The sequence below is a fragment of the Brassica napus genome, chromosome C6 (assembly GCF_020379485.1).
Source record: "Brassica napus cultivar Da-Ae chromosome C6, Da-Ae, whole genome shotgun sequence".
Taxonomy (NCBI): Eukaryota; Viridiplantae; Streptophyta; class Magnoliopsida; order Brassicales; family Brassicaceae; genus Brassica; species Brassica napus.
In genome coordinates, this window is record NC_063449.1 from 40,286,674 (window position 1) to 40,312,712 (window position 26,039).

The 26,039-nt window shown below is 36.1% G+C and overlaps 6 protein-coding genes across 6 annotated transcripts; 2 read left to right on the forward strand and 4 right to left on the reverse strand.

Moving 5' to 3' along the window:
* Positions 1 to 39: 39 nt before the first annotated feature.
* On the forward strand, positions 40 to 2,255 carry BNAC06G28600D. The gene is made up of 4 exons (XM_013843638.3): positions 40 to 697; positions 1,055 to 1,486; positions 1,569 to 1,893; positions 1,978 to 2,255. Exons 1-4 carry the CDS (start codon positions 209 to 211, stop codon positions 2,118 to 2,120), a joined length of 1,389 nt encoding a protein of 462 aa, XP_013699092.1. The 5' UTR covers positions 40 to 208; the 3' UTR covers positions 2,121 to 2,255.
* A 2,219-nt stretch (positions 2,256 to 4,474) lies between these two features.
* On the reverse strand, positions 4,475 to 8,288 carry LOC106406167 (cyclin-dependent kinase G-2). The gene is made up of 6 exons (XM_013846775.3): positions 6,269 to 8,288; positions 5,760 to 5,895; positions 5,587 to 5,675; positions 5,282 to 5,393; positions 5,072 to 5,178; positions 4,475 to 4,988 (listed from the first exon to the last, which is right to left on the reverse strand). The coding sequence occupies exons 1-6, from the start codon at positions 7,900 to 7,902 to the stop codon at positions 4,889 to 4,891; spliced, it is 2,178 nt and encodes a 725-aa protein (XP_013702229.2). The 5' UTR covers positions 7,903 to 8,288; the 3' UTR covers positions 4,475 to 4,888.
* A 2,380-nt stretch (positions 8,289 to 10,668) lies between these two features.
* Positions 10,669 to 12,286, reverse strand: LOC106405355 (LYR motif-containing protein 4-like). Its single transcript, XM_048761805.1, has one exon. It carries the CDS (start codon positions 11,128 to 11,130, stop codon positions 10,867 to 10,869), a length of 264 nt encoding a protein of 87 aa, XP_048617762.1. The 5' UTR covers positions 11,131 to 12,286; the 3' UTR covers positions 10,669 to 10,866.
* A 204-nt stretch (positions 12,287 to 12,490) lies between these two features.
* LOC106403111 lies at positions 12,491 to 14,283 on the reverse strand. Its single transcript, XM_013843963.3, has 3 exons — positions 13,155 to 14,283; positions 12,970 to 13,051; positions 12,491 to 12,836 (listed from the first exon to the last, which is right to left on the reverse strand). Exons 1-3 carry the CDS (start codon positions 13,919 to 13,921, stop codon positions 12,621 to 12,623), a joined length of 1,065 nt encoding a protein of 354 aa, XP_013699417.1. The 5' UTR covers positions 13,922 to 14,283; the 3' UTR covers positions 12,491 to 12,620.
* Positions 14,284 to 18,108: 3,825 nt separating this feature from the next.
* On the reverse strand, positions 18,109 to 19,795 carry LOC125575142 (uncharacterized membrane protein YuiD-like). The gene is made up of 5 exons (XM_048761806.1): positions 19,245 to 19,795; positions 18,878 to 19,034; positions 18,737 to 18,787; positions 18,553 to 18,645; positions 18,109 to 18,458 (listed from the first exon to the last, which is right to left on the reverse strand). The coding sequence occupies exons 1-5, from the start codon at positions 19,394 to 19,396 to the stop codon at positions 18,387 to 18,389; spliced, it is 525 nt and encodes a 174-aa protein (XP_048617763.1). The 5' UTR covers positions 19,397 to 19,795; the 3' UTR covers positions 18,109 to 18,386.
* A 4,064-nt stretch (positions 19,796 to 23,859) lies between these two features.
* LOC106402656 (protein Iojap-related, mitochondrial-like) lies at positions 23,860 to 25,661 on the forward strand. Its single transcript, XM_013843433.3, has 4 exons — positions 23,860 to 24,501; positions 24,578 to 24,662; positions 24,739 to 24,842; positions 25,382 to 25,661. Exons 1-4 carry the CDS (start codon positions 24,181 to 24,183, stop codon positions 25,457 to 25,459), a joined length of 588 nt encoding a protein of 195 aa, XP_013698887.2. The 5' UTR covers positions 23,860 to 24,180; the 3' UTR covers positions 25,460 to 25,661.
* Positions 25,662 to 26,039: the final 378 nt, after the last annotated feature.

Genomic DNA, 26,039 nt, shown 5'->3' on the forward strand with positions numbered 1-26,039 from the left:
ACACAACGGAGAAACTAATTTTATAAACTTCCTCCCACAGCGCTAAATGCCAATCCCTCGATTCTTGGATTATTACAATTTCTTAATTTTAATTTTTCCGGTTCCCGATTTCAGATTAATCGGAATGATTTACAACCGTCGATCTAAGCCGAGAGATCATCATGCAGGCGATTTTAAATGAGATCGAAACCGCCATCAACTAGCTCCGATGTTTCCCCTTGCGGTGAATTTCTTCTGCAAACTTATTCACTCTCTGATGTCGAGTGATCAACCACCCGAAACGCCGTTGCTCGATTCAAATCACGATCAAGAGCAACAACAACCTCTCTCCGGCGTCGTCGAGGACGAAGACGACGACCTCGGTCAAACCCTCCAATGGCTCGAGACCTTTCTGACTCTCCTTGGCTTCAACCAATCCTCCACGCGAAGCCTCGTCTTGTCTTGGATCGTGTTTTTAACGGTAGGGCTGGTGATTCCGGTGACAGTGTTGGAGCTTGGGCATTGCAAAGACTGCGAGAGGTATCAGTACAAGAGCTTCGAGCTCAACATCGTCGTCTCGCAGGCGTGTTTAGCTGGCGTCTCTCTTCTTTGCGTTTCTCATAACTTGAGAAAGCATGGGATTCGAAAGTTTCTCTTCGTTGATCAGCTCAGTGGTCGCATGGGACGGCTCAAGGCTCAGTATATTCAGCAAATCTCGGTGATTCTTTCTATCTTTGGTTCAGATTCTCTATGGGTTGCATGAAAGTTTAAACTTTTTTTTTTGGTTTTCCTTATTCTGACAGATCATGGGTTGTCGGAAAGTTGAAACCTTTGTTGTTTTTCGTTATTACAGAACACTGTGTTAGATCATGTGTTGTCGGAAAGTTAGAATTCTTTTTGTGTTTCCTTATTACAGAACTCTGTGATAGATAATGGGTTGTCGGAAAGCTGAAACCTTTTTGTGTGTTTTCCTTATTACATAACTCTGTGAGACTGCTGCTTGTACTTTGGTCTCTCCCCTGTTTTGGATTGAAAGCTGAAACCTTTTTTTTTTTATGTTTTTCCTTTATTACAGAACTCTGTGAGACTGCTTGCACTTTGGTCACTCCCCTGTTTCGGACTAAAAGCTGTTCGAGAGATTATTCGGATGTTATATGTACCTCATGACCAGCCATGGCTCTCTGTTTTGATTCTCTTGTCTATGATCATGTCATGGACTTACTTAAGCACTATCTTTCTAGCTGCAAGTGCCATGTTTCATCTGGTCTGCAACTTGCAAGTCATTCACTTCGAAGACTACGCAAAGCTCTTGGACGGCGAGTCTGAGATCTCTCTTTTCATCTACGAGCACATCCGTTTGCGCCATTACCTCTCTAAGATAAGCCACAGGTTCCGCATATTTCTGCTTCTACAGTTTCTGGTCGTCACGGTTAGTCAGTTTACCACGCTTTTCCAGACCACTGCGTATAGCGGACGTATCACGTATATAAACGGTGGTGATTTCGCGGTGAGTCAAGCTTTTGTTTCTTCTTCTTTGGTTTCTTGTTATACGGTGAGGTTAAAAGCTTGGAATGGTTTTATGTGTTCAGGTCTCGGCGGTGGTCCAAGTTGTTGGGATAATTTTGTGTCTGCACGCAGCAACGAAGATATCTCACAGAGCTCAAGCGATAGCATCAGTTGCAAGTAAATGGCATGCGATAATGTCTTGCTCATCTACAGATGCAACTCAGATAAGGACTTCTCCTAGTGGAGTTCACTTGGAGGCCACCACGAATCCCCCCATCTCCTTTCAGATTTCACATTCAGAGAGCGATGTGGAGTCAATGGATCACTACATGAGGATGCCTGCTAATAATAACAACCACTTTCCTTCTTACATGTCCATGTCCGCATACCACAAGAGACAAGCTTTTGGTGAGATGATTGTGTTGACTCTTTTTCACGATGTTTGCATCCAAACAAGGCATGATGGCTGATTATAGATGAATGTTGTTGCAGTGCTGTATTTGCAGATGAATCCAGGAGGGATAACGATATTCGGGTGGACAGTAGACAGGCATTTGATAAACACAATATTCTTCATTGAGCTCTCTCTCGTTACCTTTGTACTTGGGAAGACTATAGTTTTCAGTCCTGAATGACATAGGTGTATCATAAAACAAGTTTACCCTTTTTAGCCATATAGTAAATTTTTCAATTGATATGAGAAGAAAACTGGACACAACAGGCTTCTCTTTAATTTGTTTACGTCTAGTGTATAATAAGCTTTTTTTTTATGAGGTTTTTAGCACTACTACATACTCGTAGGAACCTTGTTACACGGTCTTATAAACTGTTGTTTTTAGCATCTCGAATATGGATCGCCACCACAATGCACTTCTCGTGTGTTCTTTCTTTAAACACTTGGCTATAGATTACCAAAGCACTCCAGCAAGTTGCATGTGAAATTATTGGTATATGTACAAAATCTGGGATAGGTTTTAACTCTTTTGAAAATGACCCGCTTGGAGCACCATTAGTAAGTGTCATGATATGTCTCTGGGCAAGAGTTACAGCTTGAATACTGCCATTCCCGGCTAGAATCATGGTAAAATGTCAAAATCGTGGAATGAGCACATGTACAAATGCAAGATACAGCTTTCAAGGATTCAAGAAGAGCTGGCTGGTTTATTAAAAAAAACTTATAATAAGGCCCCGTTCTATTGTACATCTGGATGCATCTTCCAGATGCTCCATCTGGGTGTTGTTCGTTTCTTCATTTTGTCCATGCATCCAGATGAATCATCTGAATGCAATTATGTTCGTTTGCTTTTCATTCCAGGTGGACTTGTTAATAAAATGATTAAAATATAAGTTTTTACGTTTCGGCGGAAAAATAGCATTTTTACAGTTTTGGCAAAAAATATTTTTGCGGTTTTTGAGGAAAATGTGTTTTTGGCGAAAAAGTGCATTTTTGTTGTTTTGAAGGAAAAATACGTTTTTATGGGTTCGGCGGAAAAATATGTTTTGCGGTTTGGACGAGAAAAGTGTGTTTTGCGGTTTTGGCGGGAAAAACGTTTTTGACGGGAAAAGTTTTTTTTTCACGATTTTGGCGGGAAAATGCGTTTTTTTTTCGATTTTTGCGGGAAAAGTTTTTTCGTGATTTTGGCGGGAAAAACATTTTTTCGATTTTGGCGGGAAAATATGTTTTTTCCGATTTTGGCGAGAAAATGTGTTTTCCAGTTTTGGCGGGAAAATGTGTTTTCCAGTTTTGGCGGGAAAATGCATTTTTCCGGTTTTGGCGGGAAAATGCATTTTTCCGGTTTTGGCGGGAAAATTCTGTTTTCCGGTTTTGGATGGAAAATTTTGTTTTCAAGTTTTGGCGAGAAAATGCGTTTTTCCGGTTTTAGCGGAAAAATTGCGTTTTTCCGGTTTTGGCGGAAAAATTCCGCTTTCCGGTTTTGGCGGCAAAATTGTGTTTTCCGGTTTTGGCGAGAAAATGCATTTTTCTGGTTTTGGCGGAAAAATTGCGTTTTTCCGGTTTTAGCGAAAAAATTGTGTTTTCTGGTTTTGGCGAGAAAATGTTTTTTTTTGTGGTTTTGGCCGAAAAATGCTTTTTGGAGTTTGGCGGGAAAATGCGTTTTTTGGGTTTTGGCGGGAAAATGCGTTTTTTGGGTTTTGGCGGGAAAATGCGTTTTTTGGGTTTTGGCGGGAAAATGCGATTTTCCGGTTTTGGTCGAAAAGTGCGGTTTTACTAGTTTGGCCGAAAAATGTGTTTTTGTGGAAATGTGTGTTTTAAAAAACGCATCTCGCGGTTTTGGCGGGAAAGTAAAAAACGCATCTCGCGGTTTTGGCGGGAAAGTGTGTTTTTCAGTTTTTGCGAGAAAATGCATTTTTTGGTTATAGTAGGAAAATGTATATGCAAAAAAATAGAACTTAGGGTTTGAAAATAATATTTTGATTTTAAAAGGTCATTTTGTCATTTCTCATTTTGGACTGAGCTAGATGCACCTACATCTAGATGCACCATCAAGACTCACCTTCATTTGGGTGAAAATTTGAGATGCGTTTTTTAAAATTCAGTTGGGTGATCCATCTGGATGTAGCATTATAATGCACAAAACGAAGAGGCCTAACTTGCTAGCAAAAGCTTCTTTTAAAGGCTGAACAAACAATGACAATTTAGTTTTACCAATGAGAGCCTAACAAAGCGTTTCAAGGACTTAGGATGGTTTACTAAACGGTGTTACGAGAACCCAGGATTTACTTTATTTGCAGGGTTGGGCTCCTAGGCGATTAAAGTATAAAAGGAATTCAAAGACAATAACATTTCTGAAGTTTCAAAGCAACCACCTGATCTTGAGGAACTATTTATACACTTTGGGAGGGAAACAAAATCAAAAGGCAAATTATAACCCTACAAACATTAAAGACTATGTAGTACCTTGTAGAGATTCATCGGCAACCATCTTTCTTCTTCAAAGACAAGACTGTCACCTCAACTGCAACACCAGTGTTTCTTGCAATCGCAATGTCAATAATACATAATAAAAGAAACACCGAGTTGATTACGAGGATTGTAGGTGAAAAGAATATGTTTTCTCCCTCAACAGCGATAAAAATAATAATAAACGGTTCAATAACACTGCTACATACATAAGTTTCAGTAGGGAATTAGTTTTTATTGTCATTTCACACCTTGTAGAACAAGCACTGTCAGAAAGCTGCAGCTCTATTAAACCTGCAAGGAATCCAGCTGGCGATAGGAGGAAAATCATCTTCACAAATCACCATGGACCCTCGAAAAGAGTAAAGAAAGTACAAATGATAGTCTGAGATACAAACGTTCCAACCTCCGTCTAAGCCAGCAGCCCTCGCCTTAATGTGGTAATTCCAAAGCATCTGAGAGCATCAATGGGTGAGTCATACTTCAGCCAAACAGACCACCAGACCCAAGTTCGGTTTGTGATAGATCCTTCCTATGTTGCTCTTGCAAAGGATCTGGGCTCTTTATCATCCTCCTCCCACGCCTTGGCACATAAAATAAAAGATAGAATTAGAGTCAAGTTGACCAGTGATCGTTTCAGTTTAAACAAGATATAGATCTACGCACCTGTCCTGGGAATTTTGAGCAGGGAAAGTAGGCATGAAATCTTTGGATTTTGGCAGAGGGACTTCACTAAACCATTCATGCTTAAGAGCGTCATCAACAGTTATTCTCTATAGAAAAAAAAATCCCCACAGATTCAAAAATAAATAAAAAACTATCAAGGTGCATATTGGATGAGCATACATGCAATTGGTTTCATATATATTTTATTACCCTCTCAGGATCGTATGTCAGGAGCTTGTTCAGCAAGTCAAAGCCAGCGTCGGACAGAGTTGGTGAACCAGTAAATGAAGTGGCTGGAAATTTCTTACGTAATAGGTTGTACCTGAAAGAACAAGCTAGTGGTAAGAAGCACGACATAACAACTATGCAAAGCCGGAAAAACAAAAGAAATCACTAATGAACAAGAATGCCAGACCACATCACCCAAAGCTAGAAAGCCTGAGAACAATAGAGAGTTTCAGCAAATTTATACGAAGGGTATGCTTGCATAACAGCTGAATATTACAAACACTTACTGATGCTTGACGAAGTTGACCTTGACTCCAGGCAGCTTGGAGAATCCAGGCCAAATTGATTCATTGGGAGTACCCAGGACTCTGAAAATCTGTAAATTAAAAGAAGCAATTCTTTATAAGCTGAATGTGCTTGGATTGCTGGAAATCCACGTCAAAGCCTGTGTTTGAAATACCTTGTCAAGTTGATCAAATTCAGTTTTACCATTGAATAATGGCGCTTTTGCTAATAGTTCTGCCATGATACAACCCAGTGACCACATGTCAATCGCTGTAGAATATTGTTTCGCTCCCAAGAGAAGTTCAGGTGCCCTGGGAAAATAAATGCAGTCATTGAGCTCGGTCCTGGAGGAAGTGATTATTTTCTATAAAAAAGGGAGAGTCAACACAAGGAACAAAACAAGAAAATAAAGCTGAAGGATGAATATTTCCTAATGTGTCTAGTTATGAATGGGCCATTATATGTGATGTCCAAGGTAATACCGCAAAAGCATTAGCATTCAACAGCTAGGCTAGCATATAATGAAACTATACTCAAAAGTGGAAACATAAAGATTTAAGTCAACCTCAAGACTCTCTTGAGGCTATACTAATGATGGCAAAAATTTACGGCAAAGTCACTGGAACTAAATTACCAAATCAAGAAACCTCCATGTTTAACTAGAAAAGGGTAAACGGGGTTTACCTGTACCAAAGCGTAACAACCAGATGAGTATATGGCTTCAGCGGGCTGCCGTATTGCCGAGCCAAACCAAAGTCACATATCTTCAACTCACCCCGATTGTTTAAAAGCAGGTTAGATGTTTTCAAATCTCGATGAAGCACCCAATTGTCATGAAGATACTTGACGCCTTCTAAAAGTTGAAGCATTAAGCATTTAACTTCACTTTGACTGAAACGCTGCTTCATTGTCTCCATCAATGCTTTAAGATCATGTTCCATATATTCCATCACCATAAAAATGCTATCAAGACTACTACCCACAACCACCTCTTTAACATCGACTATTGATGGGTGATGAAAAGAAAGAAGTATGTTAATTTCCCGAAGAGCAGTCAACGGAAAGCCTTCTCTTTCTTTTTCCATCTTCACCTTCTTCAATGCCACAATTTCACCTGTCTTCTTATCCTTCGCTCTATAAACAACACCATAAGTGCCTTCATCTATCTTATTTAATCTCTCAAACTCATCAACACTTCGACAACCCTGGAGCATGTTTATACTTCTCAATGGAGGACCAGCAGGTTCAGGTGTCTCATGGCGAACATATTCGTCATCAGAATCTGTTTCAGTAAGACTGTCGCTAGTATTTCCTCTTCTGCGTTCCCCCTCATCTATTTCCATATAGTCACCCTTAACAGCAGTTTTTTCCTCAAAATCATCTCTGCTTCCCGGCAAAGAATGGTGTCTCCTTTCATCGGAATCAGATGATGTACAACCTTCCCTCACAGACTCCCCAGCCTCAGGCGTTAAAGACTTATTGGGCAATCTGCCCTGAAGTAGTTTCTTCCTCCTTTTATCTATTTCCAATTCTACTATTTCACCCTCGTCAGTTGGAGAACTATTACCAGCAGCCCACCTAGAGGATGATATATGCCTCGTTGGCATGTTTTCCTCCTCATCCTGGTGCGTTGCATCCTCTTGTTTTCCATCCTTCCCAGCATTTGATGATTGTTCCACCACACACGAAGAAGATATCTCTACCGGAGATGGCAAAGTAGGAGCAGAAACCTCAAGAAGACCAACTTGCTTAGGATCTTCATGCATGCTACTCTGTTTAGGAGGAAAAGGAGAGTTGCCAACAGTATTGACACTAGGTGACTGGCTTGACCTCTTAACAAGTGGAGGTGGGGGAGGAAGAGGGGTGGCCTCCAAAGGTTTTTCATCTCTGTCCCATACTATTGGTGAAAACTTTCTCTTCTTTTCTACAGGGCTTTGAGCTCTATTATCCACCTGCTTCACATCTCCATTACCTTTCACCACAGATTCAGACTCATCAGAGCCACTCTCACTAGAGAGCTCACCCGGTTCCCTATCAACAGAGCTAGCTGAAACTGAAAGCCCACATCTTTTAGGTCCACGATCAACAAAAGCTTCCCTACTGTTAACAGCTCCGGACCTAATCATACCTCTATCTTTACCGCTATCCTCGTGTCTTAAATTACTAACCCGTCCCTTTTCACTATCAACAGCACCGTTCCTCGCACGTTCACAACTCTCGTTTGAGTAAACACTATCACGCCTCGAAAATCTAGAATTCGACTCTTGGCGGCCTCTCAGTTCATGATCAGGATACCTAATATTCCTCCCAGCCGTCATATAGACAGTTTCAATTCGACGAAATCAAAGCTAAAGTGACTAACCGCGCTCAAATTCAGAATCGCAGAGACTGAATCTCGAGGTTTCGCCGGAAGAAGCAGCCACTCGTGTGATTGAATCGGTTTGAATTGAAAGCAGAGCTTGTGATCTGAACCGCGAAACCCTAGAAATTGAAAGCGAGAAGATAGCGAGGAAGAGAGGAGGAAAAGGGAAGATATATGTGAAGTAGAGATGGATGCAAAGCTCCGGTTGAGGATGTAGTACGGGTGGATACCGTCGAGAGGGGACGAGCAATGGCGGAGAGGAGACAAAAGAGGCGTCTCTCGAGTCGGGAGCTTAAGGACGTGATCGTAAATTAGTTATCGATTTTTAGCTCTCTTGCATCAGTTTTTAGTATTGTACACCTCTATTTTATTTGCATTGCTAAAACATGCCCCTAAACCTTGTTTCTCTTATGTCTGATAGATTTTTGAGAAATTCTCTAATTTAAGTTTTCTTCGTAAAAATAGTTTTCAATGAATAAAATAACTAAAATATTTTTTTTTAAAGGGTAAAAATTTTTACCCTAGAGTTAACTAATCAACTTAGGGTTTAGAGTTAAGGGATAGAATTTTGGGATAAAGTTTCAAATTTAAAAAAATTAAAAAAAAATATTAAAAAAATTAAAATAAAAAAAAAGTTATTTTGGTCATACACAAAAATTTTAAAATGACTATTTGAGAAAATTGTCCTCGATTTTTTTATTGTAGTCGGTTATCCACAATTTAGTTTTTTAATTCCTAAAATTTATAATAAAATTCGAAACAGACAAAAAATAGAAACTTTTAACATTTTTTAATTATAAATATATTTGAAATTAAATGAGCATAGTTTGAATAGTAAAGTTAACACAATTTTAAAAGACAGTAGGCCGGGTTTCAAAAAAACAAATTAGTGTATTAAATGAACAAAATAATTAATTAAATTATTAAATTAGATAGCAAAAAAGTTTGCATATTAAAAACCTTAACAAAATTTAATGAGGTTGTTTTATGGAAATTTGCCTCTAAGTAATAATTTATTTTGAAAAAACAATAAATAGATATATGGGTTATATACTGAAAATAATACAATATAAAAATAAAATCTGATAATAATTTAATTTAAATATTATATGCTAACCGAAGATTAAATACATTATTTTCTTTCTCAATGGTTAGATTTCTTACGATACTAATTGTATGTTTGGTTTGCAACTTTGCCTAAAAAATATAATTTCACATATCATACTAATGAATTATGTGTCTAGGTTCTTATATCAGTGTTTGACTTTAACTTTGACCTCTTTAAATTCAACATTTAATATCATTTCAAATTATTGGTAATGATTTTTTTTTTTTTGATATCCGTGGAGGATCCAGACGGTAAGCCCAGACAAATCCTCACGAGGCTTTTCATCCGGGCACGTATAGTTATAGGCGGGAAAGTGGCCGGACACTCCAGCTGGAGTTCTATTACCACTAGACCAAGAGTTCTTGGTTAAATATTTCAGTGTTTGACTTTAACTTTGACCTCTTTAAATTCAACATTTAATATCATTTCAAATTATCGGTAATGGTTTTCTTTTCAAATGGTAATGGTTTTCTTTGTCTCTTTCATTTTAGCAATTCTCCACAACACCCATACCTAGAAAAATGAGAGATGCACTCTTCTCCATTAAATATGTTCTTTCTGCAAGAACACCCAAATTGGTGAAAATATTTAGATCAGCTGCTTGAACACATATAAAATTAATAACCAAAAACAACTGAAACCAATATGCAAAAAAAAAAATCACAAATCTTAATCCCTTCAACTTTCTCTGAGCTTGTTAACCACTGGACTAAGTTGGTTGTGCAACAATCATTATCTATGTAGATCTTTTTGTTTTAGTGTGCAAAATTCAAAACGCAAAATTCAAAACGTGCTCAGCTAAACCTTAGCATGTGTTTTTTTTCTGTTCATTTGTATTCTATCCTAAAAGACGTTTTCCAAGGATATTATCGTTCATTAAGAAAAGTTAGAACTGACAAAAGGCTTGAGGGAACTTTCCACCTAAGATAATTTATGTGCTAGCAAAGTTTTAGGTCTGGATGAGAAGCATTAGCTAGAAGGATTCTACAGTTTTAAGTGGCTCACAAGAAGAGACACTTGGAGGGTTAAGAGTTGGAGCTTCCAAGTTGACAAGACTTGTTTGAAGTCTTTATGATTATTAAACTAATTTTTTTTTTAGAACAGTTAAGGACTCTAATCAAAATAGTATGTCTAATGGTGTTCTCCAATTTGGAGTCCTTAGCAATAAAAAAATATTAAATTAAAAAACATGTAAAATTTAAAATTTTATTTATTACATGATTAAATATTAAGATACAATAATTATTAATCTTTATCACCAAATTTGTTCCAAATGTTTTCAATTAAATCATTTTTCAATTGTTCATGTATATGAACAAGAGTTATATATGTTCATTACATACTCTCTTTTGTTTTGATCTTCTGTGATATTGTTGCTTAAAACTCAAAACGGTTCTTATTATGGAAAACCAACATAAGCAACAATATTGATGTTGTTCTTTACATAATATTCTTCTCCCAAAAATTCTGACAAGAGATCAATAATGTATTTGAATCCAGAGATTTATAATCTAACAGCACCAGTGTTAAAGATAGACATAAACTACAGAAAAACTGGAAACATTTCAATACAAACAACTGCAGAACTGTGTGAGATTTTATTATTAAGAACAATCAGCAAAAAGGACTCTTTATCTCTTCGCTCTAATACAAGATTATTCTCTTCACTTAATAAAGGTCTGATGCCACAAAGATTACATGAGAATCACACAAAGCAAATGTCTCATAGTTGGGAAAGAACTAAGAAACATGACCAATAACAATAACAAATAGCTTTGGGAGTGTATTAAAAGTGACAAACATACATATCCACTAGTGAAGCTTGAGTTCCATGATGTTCTTGGTCTTGGGAGGATATGCCAAGTAAACCTTCACCACCCTCTCTACAACCTCCAGCTGCTTCTTACCTTCAGCATAAGCCTTCTCCACCTTAGAATGATCAGTGAGATTCTTGTTCATGCGGAACCCATCGAAGGTCCTTCGCTTAGCGTACTCCCTGATGTTGTAGTCAGGCAACTGACGCCCTGCCCGAAGCAGGGAACGACAGAGTCTGATGACTTGACCTTTATCTACCATCGCAGGGAATGGAAACTAACACCTTTATAGTACAAACACATTAAAAGGAATACATGAAAGTGATTAGCAGTGCCAAAAACAAAAGAGAATGAGTCAAGATAAGGGCTAAAGACACAAACTTTGAGAACTGTCGAGAAGATTTTATAAACAGTGCAATTTGATTTAAGGAAAAAAAGAACCAAATTTCTCTAGGAAACCAAACATTAAACACAAGCTTCATTGAAAACTATGCTAAAGAAGAAATAGAAAACCAAAACGTTTACACAAAACCGATTAAATTGACTCTAAAACAACCACATATTAAAGGGAATGCAACAAGATGATTCATAGACAGTGTAGATCTGTATAAAAGAAAAAAGAACCAAACTTTCTCTCCAGAAAATCAAACTAGTGAGGATATTCACTTATCAGCATTCAATATCTAACATTAGCAAACAAAAGCTTCATTGAAAAATATGCTAAAGAAGCAATAAAAAAAAACTTTTAAAACAAAACCGATTAAATTGTATCTAAAACAACCTCCTTAGACAATCAAAAGAAGAAACTTAACAGCAGACATACAACTAAAGTCCAAAACTCCACGAAAATTTATAGAATTGCAAACACAAACAAGAACATCTAATTCACAGAAGAGGATCCAGTCAAATTCTCACCAACTATTATACCAAATAAGAATAGAATTTGAGGAAACGAAACTCCAAGTTCGTATAAACGAACAATTTTTTTTTCTCGCCTTTGTCGGATTTGTCGCCAAGAGAAATCAACAAGAGCACAATCGCCTTTCTCGCCGAGAGGAAAGCTTTTTTCTCGCCTTCATCGCCTTTCTCGCCAAGATAAATCAAGAACTGCACAATCGCCTCTTTGTGGCCGAGAGCAAATTTTTTTTTCTCGTGTTGAATCGAAATGAAATGTTTTTCTCTCCAAACGAAACACAATACTCTCCCCATCCAATGCCAAGCCGCCACGTCCTTAAAATCCTTATTTACGGACCAATCCTTAGTTAACTGTAAAATTCAAAACGCAAAATTCAAAACTTGCTCAGCTAAACCTTAGCATGTGTTTTTATTTCTGTTCATTTGTATTCTATCCTAAAAGACGTTTTCCAAGGATATTATGGTTCATTAAGAAAAGTTAGAACTGACAAAAGGCTTGAGGGAACTTTCCACCTAAGATAATTTATGTGCTAGCAAAGTTTTAGGTCTGGATGAGAAGCATTAGCTAGAAGGATTCTACAGTTTTAAGTGGCTCACAAGAAGGGACACTTGGAGGGTTAAGAGTTGGAGCTTCCAAGTTGACAAGACTTGTTACTACCTTTCTAATAATAATCTACAAATGTTAGTTTTGCTAACACCGTTATCCATCTCTCCAAACTTTCTCTTCCATTATATCTACTTCCCCAAACAAAGCCGTTAGTTATTGCATCACTAAATCCATACACGGTTACATTCTAAAGACAATAATGAGATCAATAAGTAAACACAAACTAGTGCCTACCAACATAGAGAGAAAGATGGAATCTTAAAGGAGAAAGAAGAAGGCAAATGTCCACTTCTCCTAATATAATCAGCCCTCTCTGATGTCCTCACCGCCTTCTCGTTCAACTTCGCCTCCGCGTTTGCCCTCCTCTCCTCCGCTATCCTCTTTGTCGCGGCCAGCTTGTTCGCCAACTTCTCCTCCGCCCTAGCTTTCATCCTCTCCGCCTTCACCTACACAACGTTCACACATTTTCTCAAACATTTTGAATTGTGTTTAAACCGATCAACAATGTTTTTGGTTTTATAAACAGAACCGAAACTCGGATTGAACACGTGTAGTTTTACCATTGGATGATAATATTACCTCCATTTTTTTCATCTCCATCTCAGCCTTTCTCTTCTCATGATTCTCCCAAGCTTGTATCTTCACTTCCTCTCTCTTATACCTAATCACATTCCAACAAAAATCAATCCTCAAACACTGGTCTATATAGTGAAGCCACGTTAACACTAATTAAAACGTCTATTAACGTAATCAATGTTAATCACCTAGCCATGAACTTAGCGCGTTCTGCTTCATCCCAAGCCATGGCTCGAGCTTCCATAGCATTCATCGCCTTATTATCATTATTATTTTCTCCATATCTAATCTTCTCATTATCATTACTAGCTACGCTTCTACCCTCCGCCACCACCGTCTCCGCCGTCCTCACCGCCTCGACGCCGTGAGAAGCTCTCACCGGTGACGTCACAGGGCTTCTCCCAACCGGCGTCGTGGCTCGAACAGGCGTACCCGTTCTAGAAGGCTCTTGGCTACCGATCGGAGTCATCTCAGTCCCCATGTCCCTCACACACACCGATCGAATCACAGCCGTCGGATTAATAATACTCTCTTTCCTCCAAACCGAACCACCTGCTGGCTCTCCGCAGTCCACGTTCTTAGTCTCCACCTCGGGCCTTCCCGCCGCTCCGTCTTCTTCGTCGTACTCAACGTACTGATCCTCTCCTTCGCGTTCTCTCTGAGAAGCTGAAGCTATGAGTCTGAGATCATCGGCGTTCGAGTTTCTCGGTTTACAGTTCCTCGAGCTGTGGTGGTTCTTCTCTCCACCGCCGCGAGCTAAACCAACGCCGGAGAGCCATTTCTGAGCGTCGTCCCATTTTGACGGTGCTGGTTTTCCAATGGTGGACCGGTGGTGGTTTGGCGTCCGGTTTGCACCTTTCTGAAACTCAAAACCGGTATTCCCATTTCCGTTAGAAATCTCCGGCGTGGCTGGTCCTAGCCACCCTTTGTTATCTTCCACTCCTTGAGATCTCATTCTCCTCGAGATAAATAAATGAAAGAAAATAAAACAGAGAGATCTTATATATTCAAACTCTTATAAAAATACAGTACTATAAGGTTTTATACATCCATTTAAAAAGTTATGGACAGAGAAAGAGAGATGACTTTGAGGAAGTGAGGAAGATGTGGCGAAGCAATCAAAGAGTCGTCACTCTCGTACACCTAACTTGATGATGTGAGAGATTTAGCAGAGAGAGACCATTAATGCCAGATGGGTTGTTGTGTATAGAGAATGATAGTCTTTATAACTCCAATTAGTTCTGTCTTTTTCTATTGGAATGGCAAATATTAATATACATAGCCCCAACGTTTTCTCTGTTTTTGTTTTAAGAAAATAGTGTAATGTTGGTTTTGTAATAATACTCAGATCTGGTTCGTGATAACGCTGTGGTATTGATATTTTTTATATGAATAGAGCATTTTCAACGTACTACACCATTTTCTACTATAAAATTAAGTTTTTTTTTTTTTTGAAAAAGGCAAAATGAAGTATTTCAAGAGTAAAGTTACGTTTTTATTCAACTTTGTAGTTTGTACTCCACAATATAGTAATCAGCAAAAGATAAAATAATATATATGATTAGTTTTTATTTTTGTAATAGTTTTCTTTTTATTTAATTATTAAAGTAAAAGTAAATAAAAATATTTTTAAGTGAAGTGTGAACTAAAAAAATGAAATAAGGTTAGAGATGATTTTTTTTTTTTTTTGCTAACCGAGTATCCTGGCCCCACCGAGGTGGTCCAGACTAGAGACCGAAGACTAGAGACCGAAGTGAGCATGGACGCTGCCAGGGCGTCACCATGTGGCTCACCGTGTAACGGTCTTCGGTCTCGGCTGCTGCAGCCCATATGTAAATTCCGCAGTGGCCAAGGCTCGAACCCAGGGGCGAGCACTCCAGGTGGAGTTCCTGTACCACTAGAACAAAGCAACTTGGTTGGTTAGAGATGATTTTAGCTTCTGTTGCTTTCAGATATTAGACCTTCTAGTCTCCTATAATCGAGTATCAATTTTTGTTCAATTGCTGATTTCGTATCCGCATTATTATGCCACTCATTGATTTCTATTTTAGATAATCATACATTACATCACTTGGATTTATGTAGATTTGATTGGTGTAACGAAAATGATTGTGTCGTTTTAATATCAATCACAAAACAATATTTGTCTAATAATAGATAGAACACCTCACTTAGCCCAAAACGGTATCAATCACAAAACAGTATTGAAAAACGTTACATCCATCTTTAAAAATCTCTTATATTTTTTTCTCTAGTATTTGCATAATTAGGCAACTACGTACCATTCTTTTAAATCGCTTGAATACTTCTTCTACGTATCATTAATCTGACTGTAAGTCTCTTAAACATCAGTTAACACAGAGTCATATAGGCCCAGAGTTTTTATTTGTTTTCTTTTCAGATTTAATAGTGGTAATGGTTTTTATAATAATGTTCAGATCTGGGTCGTTCGTGAAAATGCTGCGAACACTGTTAGAAAATAGTATTATTAATAATCATGTGTACGTGGGGAGAAAGTGACTAAACAATCACCATTATAATACTACTAAATACAGTGTTAATAATATAAAGCGATGGTAATAATGCAAATGCAAATGCAAATGCAATGGGAACAATCACAAACAATTAGGAGGAATCTCGGATGAAGCAAAGAGTTTATGAAAAAAGTTAAAACTTCTAATGTAGTTCCCGAGAGTGGTGTTTTTTAAAGATACACTTGTACTTTTTAACGGTAACTTTAGAATCTTTGATTAAGATTTTAAAAGAAGGCAGTTTGGTGAAGACTATGGCACGTGTACGGGTAGAGATCTTGGAAGGAGCGGCGAGAGATGGGTTTTGTCGGTCCGGGCTGGGAAGAAAGGCGGGTCCGTGTTTGACTGACAAACTCACGTGGTCCTCCTGACAGTCCCCTCTACTGCTTGTGGACCGTCTTTGGTTTCTTATGGATTCATTATTATGGTACTTCTTTTAACTCACATTTTCTGTTTCTGCTAAGTTTCTAATTATTGATGAAAGAGTGTATTCAGTAGATGTAAATTGGGATGGATTAATGTATAAGAAAACAAAAATAATGCTGAACAATATAACATTACTTAAAGCAGTTTTTATTGGTTCATGTGCTTAGAAATATCATAGATAGAAACATGGTTTGTGCAGTTTTGTGTAGAATTTTATTTACAGAGAAATTTTAAAAGTTACTGTATCAAATTGAGTTTTGAAATTATTACTTTAGAAGTGATGTTAGTGGAATGTTAAAGTCCGGGCATAGATCATGGTGTATCAAATCGACAAGACCGTTCTTTGACATTTCCGTTTGTTCTTTCCTCTATAAATGTCCCCCTGCATCCAGAATGCTCATCCACAATCTCTTTCATGGGGACATAGACTAAACCTTTCTGTTGTAATCCTTCTTCATCCTCACCACATTATATACGCTTCATGGAATTTATGAGTAGAACCATTTAAAGTCACAACCTCTTATACTCCTGATGATGAGTCTTGAACTGGTGATCTCGGAGCGGCGACTAGTCGGAGAAGACAAGTATGTTCCCATGTCCATCTTGACGTATTTATTTATACTATAAATCTACGGATTCTTCTCAGGAGGTTGAATCAACATTAAAGGAATCTATATCCACCAAGTGGCATAGGAGACATAAGGTAACGCTAAGATATGTGATTAATGAGCCAAAATAAATTAGAGAAAATCAGCATTAGCTCCACATGAAAAAAACTATGTCCTATGTCCATTTCATCTATATTATTAAAAGAGAAGTACCCATTTGAAAATGTTCTTACTTCATTAATTAAACTCTTTTTTTTTTTGCTTGTATTTTTCAGTTACATTTATGAAATATCCTAAAACGAATAAAACTGTCTAATTTATTACTTGTCTTTTCAGTTACATTAATGAAATATGCTTAAATGAATTTAAACTTCCTATTTTATTTTTTGTCTTTTTCAGTTACCTTAATGAAATATCCTTAAATAAATTTCGAGATAATGTCATTTAATCAACAAAAAAAACTCATGAATTATCCTTACGTGCATAATTTTAATAATGGAGATTTTTAAAAACGTGCATTAAAATTTTACCTAAAACATGCAGCACTAATATATAACATGCATCAATAAAACTAGAATTTGACTCACACAATTGTACGGATATTATTTTCAGTTGATTAAATTTAAAAATAATTATTTATTCAAAAAATATTAAGAATGACTACGTTTTTAAAAATTATATGGTATTATTTGCTCATAACTCATTTGTCATTTGATAAATTGTTAGAAAATTTTTTTTATCATAATATAACTCAGTTGTCATTTGCTAAATTTATGGTTTTTATTTATATTTTCTATTATTCAATTATAATATTTCCATTTTATATTTGAAAGATAAATGAATTTTCTTTCAAATAATATTTTTGTAAATGTATTTTTTTAAAAATAATCAATTAAAATTGTTATTATCATTGAATATCATTATTTTTGACATAATTTGAATTTTCGTTTACATCAAAACTTATCATATTTTAGGATAATTTTAATTTAAAATGTAATTTTCATATTTTTCAAACAAATTCTAAAAAAAAAAATTTAAATATTTTGTTATAATTGTTAAAAAAAATATTGAGTTGCATTTCAAATAAAAAGGTAAAGATATTAAAAATATTCTAATTAAAATATGTAAAATTTAATATAGTTTTAAGGAAATGGTCAAAATAAAAAAAAATTACACATAAAATAATCATGATTTTTGTTAACTGGGCGGATTATTATTTATATGATATCGTACACGAAAGAAAAATTTCTGTTTTTAAAATTATCTAATTAACTCTATACTCATTTTTTTTATATTTTTTATATGATATCACACATTCGTAAAAAAATAGATAGATTAAGATGCAAAAACAAAATATTTACTTAATGAATATAATATGAACGAATATTACAAATACATCATTTAATAAAATAAATAATTAAAAACTGAAAATTCATATCCGCGCTCAGGGTCTAGTGGAAGTTAAAAGGAAATGTGATGAAACTTCGAGGTGGGATAATCTCAGATTTGGGAGAGAGGATTCATTGCTTGGATTTGTTTTGCATTGCATGCTACTCTACAATTACGAGAACGAGAGATAGATAGAACTTTTCATAAAGCTGATTATCAAAGTATGGCTTCTGCTACGTGACTACATCCAAATAGATCATGTTCTTTTTTACAGCTTCATCGATCTGTGTAATGACATTTTCATGTTTTCCTTACATGATCAAACCTTATATACTATGCTGTCAATGACAAAGATAAATGCTAACTAGCAAAAACACAAATATGGCTGTTTCAGAAGCTATGCACCAGTGGCACCCACACACGATATTGGAATAGAAAATGCGAGCTTTTACTGCACCATAAATAGCTATTTGACTATCAAGGTGACTAAGTATCCAAAACATGCAGTACCAGTTCCAAGCACTCCACCCGCAACGACCTAATGACATGACACCAAATAGTTATGCTTCAGGTACTGACCACAATTCATGAAAGCCATTTAAAAAAAAAAGTCCCTATTGGTCTGATCTTACCTGTGGAGGGGTATGACCGAGAAGTTCACGCAATGGCATGCTTTCAGCGAGGGGATGCTCTGCTGGAAGTTCATACACAATCTGATTGAGAACCTGAAAAATGAAACAGAGCCAAAATGAGTATGAAAAAAATATAAAAAAAAACAGAACTTGTAACACAAAATGAAAACGAGGAGATTAAAACCTCGGCTTGACGTCCAGCATGTAATCTTACACCAGTTGCATCATACATCACCTGCCACACAACACAAAACACAAGACCCATCACTATTTAACCATCAAAATGTGACAAGGAAGGTGATTAAGTGAGGGACCAAAAAGGTACAATGGAAGTGAGAATGAAAGCGATAGCGAAATGAGATCCTCCAAAGCCTTCTTGTAAACCAACAGCCATAGCTAGAGCTGTAACTGTTGCTGAATGTGAAGAAGGCATCCCTCCTGACCCAACAAGCCGTTTCAGATCCCATCTCTTTTCCTTATACCTTCACAAAACTTACAAACATTGTTTAATTCACTATCTTTCAAAGCTCAATTATACCTGATGCTTGCAACTCAACAATCTTAGAATAAATCTTTTATTTAAAACATTCTCAGAAGCTATGAGTAGTTTGGTCAAATAATCTCTAAACAAGAAGATACGATGGAGAACAAATATATATGAGTGATACGCGCACGTAAAGCCGTAAACGTACCAGGTGGTAAAGAACTTGATGAGTTGTGCGATGGTGAAAGCTAAGACGGCGGAGATCAGAGGATAATTCGTGAAAATAGAGAAATAACGGGAAGAGGAAGAGGAAGACGTATCAGCTGATTCCTCCATTAGACGATGATCGATGGATCTCATTAGGGCTTTAAATCAATCACGACAACCAACGGTTCTACTTCTACCGTTCACGTAAAGCCGACAAGAAGACACGACAACCAACGGTTCCTCTTCTACCATAAGACGTGGAAAAATCTCGCGTACAGCTACCGTTCAAATCCTCAGGTTCTCTTTTCTTATTCTTCCTCAAAATATTTCTTTCGTTTGTTTTCTCGCTTTTGCTTCGGCAACAACCAACGTTTCTACTTCTATTTTAATATTTTTAAGGAAGTAGAAAAATGTAATTTATCCAGAATTATCTTATAAATTCTGTTTCCAAAGACTTTATTTAATTACATTTTTTCTTAGTACTTTTATAGAGTTTTTATTGTACTATAACTTATCCCCGAGAAAATAAAAAAAGTCGGCTACTTGTTTAAAATCCAGCAAATTGAGTGTATATTCACAAAAATATACCATGTGAGAAGATAATTTAGATACACGTTAACTTAATTTTATATATTGGCTAATTTGTGGTTGACCGGAATATGCTTCTTTGTTTGCAAGTTTGCCAAGGAATATGCCTTTTAGGCTTTACTCAAAAAGAACTAGCGTGGACTTAATTTTCCAAACATTATACGAAGTTATATATGTATGATAGATTTATAAAGATGGAAAACATGATCTTGTTCAACATAAAATAACTAGAGAAAAAAAACTGAATTCTAAAACTTTGGATAACTTTTACCATTGATTTAACTCTTCCATCAGAGTCGGTTTCAACGATGATTTATTAATGATCATGAGTTTAGAGTCTCAAATGGACGGACTATCCACATCTAAATATTCTCGTTCAGATAAACATTTTTTTCTTTTGTCACATTAGCGGTCCAAACTCAAATAAGAACCCATAAGATAATGCATAAATAGCCAAACGCAAATATGATTATGACCATATTTTAAATAAATTACAGTATGTGTCAAATGACCTTTTATGTCCAAATGGATTGGTTATCCATAACTTAACGGACATGACTCAATAGGACACGAACTTCTAAAACATTACAAGTTATATTTGTCAACTCTCATTACGCACCACTTTTTAGTTTATTACTTTTTCAAAACAATATATATTAAATTATACATAATTTAAAAAAAAACATATTTAGAAATAGAAGTATAACCAAACAATATAATTATTTAAATGAATACTAGGTGATAATCCGTGACCTGCGTGGGGTGAATATACTCGGTGATTTAATGTTTGAAATCAAAAATAGAGTATGTATTTGCAATTTTTGTCCTTTATTTATTAGAACGTGTTGCAAACGTATTAAACGTGGATATAATACAAAATGACGTAAAGTATTTTCTAGTTTTTATTTTACTATTATGTAGTTTTTTTTGTTAAATTAATTTTGTTTTATTGTATAGAAGAACTTTGAGATTTTTGAAGGCTCTAAAAATATAATATAATAAAACAAAGGAAAGGAGACTCAATCTTGTAATACACGTAGCCCAATTTAATTATGTTTAAAAGGGAAGGAGACCCAAAATTATGTTTAAAAGGGAAGGAGACCCAATATTAAGTTTAATGGGCTGGACGTACAACATTGCCTTTTATATAATCGTTCCCTGTCGGAAAAAGGAAGAAAAGAACGAAGGAAAACTTCAAAAATGTATGATTGATGAAATACGACTTCATCGTATACATTTCCCCAAGAATGGTAAAAGCATATTTAAACAATAGAAGAACTCTCTTATAACTAAAAAGCTCATTTTTATTAAGATGCATAATTATAAAACTTATCGTAATAGTTCTTAAACAAGATGTTGAAAGCCAAAACAAAAATATAAATGTAAATAGAATAAATGTAAATCCTCATTATAGAAGAATGAGGGAAGAGTAATTAGGTTTTGCGTGATCGAGATGAGTAAGAATGGTTGGGGATGTGTCTTATATAAGAATAAAACCCTAAGGCTTGTAACTTAGTTTCCCCGTTAAAAATGAATTGATTATCATATATTTTTGTTTTGGCCAGCATAATACGATTTAATTATATTGTCATAAAATGGTTATCTTCGTTGATTATCATATATTTTTTGCTTTGGCAAGCGTTATACGAATTGGTTATCTTCGTTGATTTCAATAGACTTTCTAACTCGGAACCGACCGGTTCGCTTTGGTAAACCCAAAATCAGAAGTTCCAACTCAGAACTAATAACAGTCACGTATGAATATAACTTTTTTTTTGTTTCTATGTGACTCTCATAGCCATTAGTCATACAAGAAACTACACAACACAAGGAAAAAAAAAAGACTCTTCTAGTCCTGATTAATGACTAATATTCCAATGTTTACTACTTTTTGTATCCTTTGGTACGTTGAATAAATTATAGTGTCACAAATCCTTTATAAGAGAAAAAGAAGAGACGTCATCATCTTCTTCGTTATGTTCATGCGAGTAACAGAGAACTCCTTATCTCTTCTTGGGACATCATCATCTTCTCTTTTCTTATCTCTTCTTGGGACTCTCTATACTCTCAAATCTTATCACTACCCCGGAAGTACAAACTTCTTCTATACTCTTTATAGTTCAAGCATGCTCATAGTTTGACACATTGAAGAACAACATTATGTGAGAAGAAGAAGTCACGTTCAAGAACAACTTTAGGATGAAGAGACGTCATCATCTTCTCCGTTCTGTTCTTGCGAGTAACAGAGAACTCCTTGAGCGATTCAGATAGAAAGATTAGGAGATTGAGAGATTCGAGAGTATAGAAGAGGTTTGTACTTTCTGGTTAGTGTTTCTCTCGGACTTCTCTTTTTTTTATCTCTTCTTGGGACTTCTTCTTCTTGTAACATATTTATAGTTCAACCATGCTCATGGTTTGACACATTCAAGAACAACGTTACGTGAGAACTCCGAAGCATTAGTTGGTTACGTGAGAACTCCGAAGCATTAGAACTCTGAAGCATAGCAAAAGATACCTGAAAAAGCTATAGATACATGTAGTTGGTTCATCTTTTGCATCTTGCTCTTGCCTTTACGTTCGTCATCATTAGCTTTACTTGCCTTCGCGATATCAGATCGTGATCATCTTTTCGGTTCTGTTCTTTTTTTTTTTGAAAAAGGGCATTCTATCTCTGTTATGTTCTTGCGAGTAACAGAGAACTCCTTGAGCGATCCAGAGAGAAAGATTAGGATATTGAGAGATTAAAGAGTATAGAAGAGGTTTGTACTTTCGGGTTAGTGTTTCTCCCCGACTTATCTTTTCTTATCTCTTCTTGGGACTTCTTCTTCTTGTAACATATTGAATCTTGGTTCTTAACACTGTTACTCTTCTTCTTCCGCGGAAAGCCGACACAAATGATCTCTACATCTTCAGTCGAAAGTAATAAAAATCTACAAGAACAACGTTACGTGAAAAGATCACGTGAAAACTCTTTACGAAAATTCTTTACGAAATCAGGCCAAAAAAGGGTGAATAAGGAAATATATTGGGAGAGTGTCTCTCCAATTGACACGTGTCCAACTTGGTGTGAAAGCATTAACTACAATGTTCTTCTTTTAATATATAAGAGATGATTTTAACATGTGTTCTAAAATGTGATCATGTAGCCTAATACGAGATGACAATTATAGACTTGTATCGCCGGCCTGGTCTGTAAAAGACTCTCGCAAAATAGTATTGAACCAGAATTTTCTATGCCTGCAAATTAACGAACTTCGCATGACGGATTGTTACGGGACTGTTTTTTTTTAAGATGAGCCGAAACGGACCACGCAAGTGTACAAGGACCCACATTTTTTTCTTTATTTTTTGTTTTACCTGAAAAAAAATGAGAGAGAGAGAAAAAAAAGTGATTCGTGACTTCGCCAGAGAAAATGAAAGGAGCTCCGGCGATTACGGTTCGAGCTCCCGCGATTGTGATTTGAGCACCGACGATGACGAATTGAACTCTAATGGTGTTTTAATTTGGTGTTCTTTTTTATTTATTTTGGGATTGGCAGCTTTTGATTTAGTGTTTGATTTTATTTAATTTTTGAATTCGTCAAACTAAAACATTAGTTATGAACTTATGAGTTATAAGCTAATGAAAAACATCTTCTCCAATTATCTTTAACATGTATGTTAATATGTTTGGAGTGTGATAAAATTAACTACAACTATTGTTTTGAATAACAAATAAGTAAATCAATGACTGATGAATCCAATTCAGTCGACGACCAGAATCATGTTTTACAGTGACTTAAACCGTTTTAGAGTGGCCTGAGGCATCCTATTGCGTGTATTATTTTCTGTCATATTACGTGTATTATCATCTATCATGCGGACCAATCCGCAAAGACTTATACATATAACGGGACGGATTTGAACATCTATTTCAGAGACCGCGGTCTGCGGCAGATCTGGGATGGAACGAGAGAACCTATTTGCCTTTTCTATTAATATGCGTTCGCTAATACGGTGATCATGATTAATATTATACGAATCGGAGAAAAATTTTAGACGTATAAAAGTTTTTGTTATAAATATAGACCTTAAAATAAAAATAACCAAAATAGACTTAAATATTTTATCAAAAGATATAAATATACACTTATGCGCTCTAGGGTTGATTAATCTAGATATTATGGTTAGAGTTAAGGGGCGAGTTTAGGGTTTAGAGTTGATGGTTGAGAGTCTGAGTCGAGGTGTCCGAGTTTGGGGAGATAGGATTTCAAAATTAAAAAAATTTAAAATTTTCAATCCTCCTGGAACACCTAGGTATCAGGGTTTGGCCCCCAATCGTAGCCGTTTCACAACCACGCTAAAACCTAATGTTGGCTGCTCTCCGATCTCGCTGCTCTTCTCTCCCCTCTCTTCTTCTCAAATCGCCACCGTCGCCGTCGCTTCTAGACCAGTCATGGAAGCTACTAGGTCTCTCCGCTCCCTCCTTCTCTTCTTCCGCCGGCGGCGCCCGTGATATCTCAGAGGTCCTAACCGTCGCCGAAGTGGAGAAGATTCTCTCCGACGTGAAAGCAGACAACGTGATTGTGATCCCGACGGAGAACCAGTCCTGCTGGGCCGATGTCACGATCATCGCCACCGGAAGATCAGATTGGCACTTGAAGAACATCGCTCAGGCTCTCGTCTACAGGGTATGTATATAACTCCTTTCACCTTCGAATCCGGTTCTTCAGAATCTACTTTATTGATCATTTGTTCACTGAACAGGCAAAGCAGAAGCAGAGAGGAGAGAAACATGTAATGCTTCCTTGTGTGCAAGGGTACGATACCAAGTGGATTGTCATTGACTACGGTTCGTGTTTTTTTTTTCACTTCAAAGTTTTGATTTTTTTTTTTTTTTTGTTGCTGTAATTTTCGTATGTGTGTAGGGAAGTTTGTAGTACATGCGCTTGATGACAAGGCCAGGGTTTACTTCAATTTGGAGAGTCTTTGGACTGGTGAACCATCATCAGCTAATGATAACTCAGACAAGGTAAAAACAATTCACCTCACTCAGATTTGGCGTAGATTAGTAGTAGTGTATATTGCTTACTGCTAATATCAGTCAGGTCATTTAGCTTTGGGTTTGTGTTTAGACATCATCATTCAACAATTAGAGGTTAGCTATTGTATTAGAAAGTGTGTCTACTATGGCTTAGGACAAGTAGTTGATTCATTGAACTAACCTGTTACTAGTTCTTTACCATATCACTACAATGCTTCTCTTGCTCTCGTTTGGGATTCTATTTGCATTTATCAAAAGACACTCCGAACTCTCTATAAGCTTGTGTTTGCATTTATTCTGAGAATCTCATTTAGGATCTATTAAAAGTTTGTGATCATATCTTTGTTGATCTTTTCACAATGGGCATTTGTTCTGTTTATGTGTTCATCTGATATCATTGATCCGTTGACAAAACGATTGAGTAGTCTTCAAAGGCTAGGTTATTAATGTCTTCATAGATTCCTGTTGTTGCTCCTTTGTTCAGTTTCCAAACGAAACCCTTCTTTTTTGTTTTTTTTGTTTTGCAGGATTTGCAAAACGCTTTTGTAAAGGTCCGACTAATTAACAACTCCAAAAAGAAGAAACCGGTTCAAGTGAGTTCTTGATCCAGAAAAAATGCCAACTGTTCGCTTGACAAACAGTTTGTAATAAACATATTCCCTAGTAAGGATATTATCCTCGATGGGTTTTTTTTTTTCTTCTCAATTTTATAAAATATTTGATGGAGAATACATGGTGTGTAATTCAAAAACCGGTGGAGAGTGTTCTACAAACAAATTCTAAACGAGGCAGTCAAGAGTCCCAACATATGAAATTGGATACAAATTAGAGAGAAAACAACACTAAAGTTGGAACTGATGAAACAATGGAATCCGGTGAAAGCTACGATTTTTTTCTAAATCTATTAAACATATAAAACCTGTATAAATAGTAATATCCCCATAAATAAATTCAAACGAGAGAAATAAGAGCGCAAATATGGAAAATTGGATAAAAGTAAAGTTAACACAAGATATATATGAACTAATAAAACAATAAGACTTGACATTTTTTTTCTTTAATTTGATTTCTATCTTATTTATCCTTTTTAAATCTGGAAAAAAGAACTAATTTGTGTTTTCATTCGTCCACTTGTTTTTTTTTTCCTATTCCTACTGAAAAATGGAAAACGAATGTAGGCCTCTC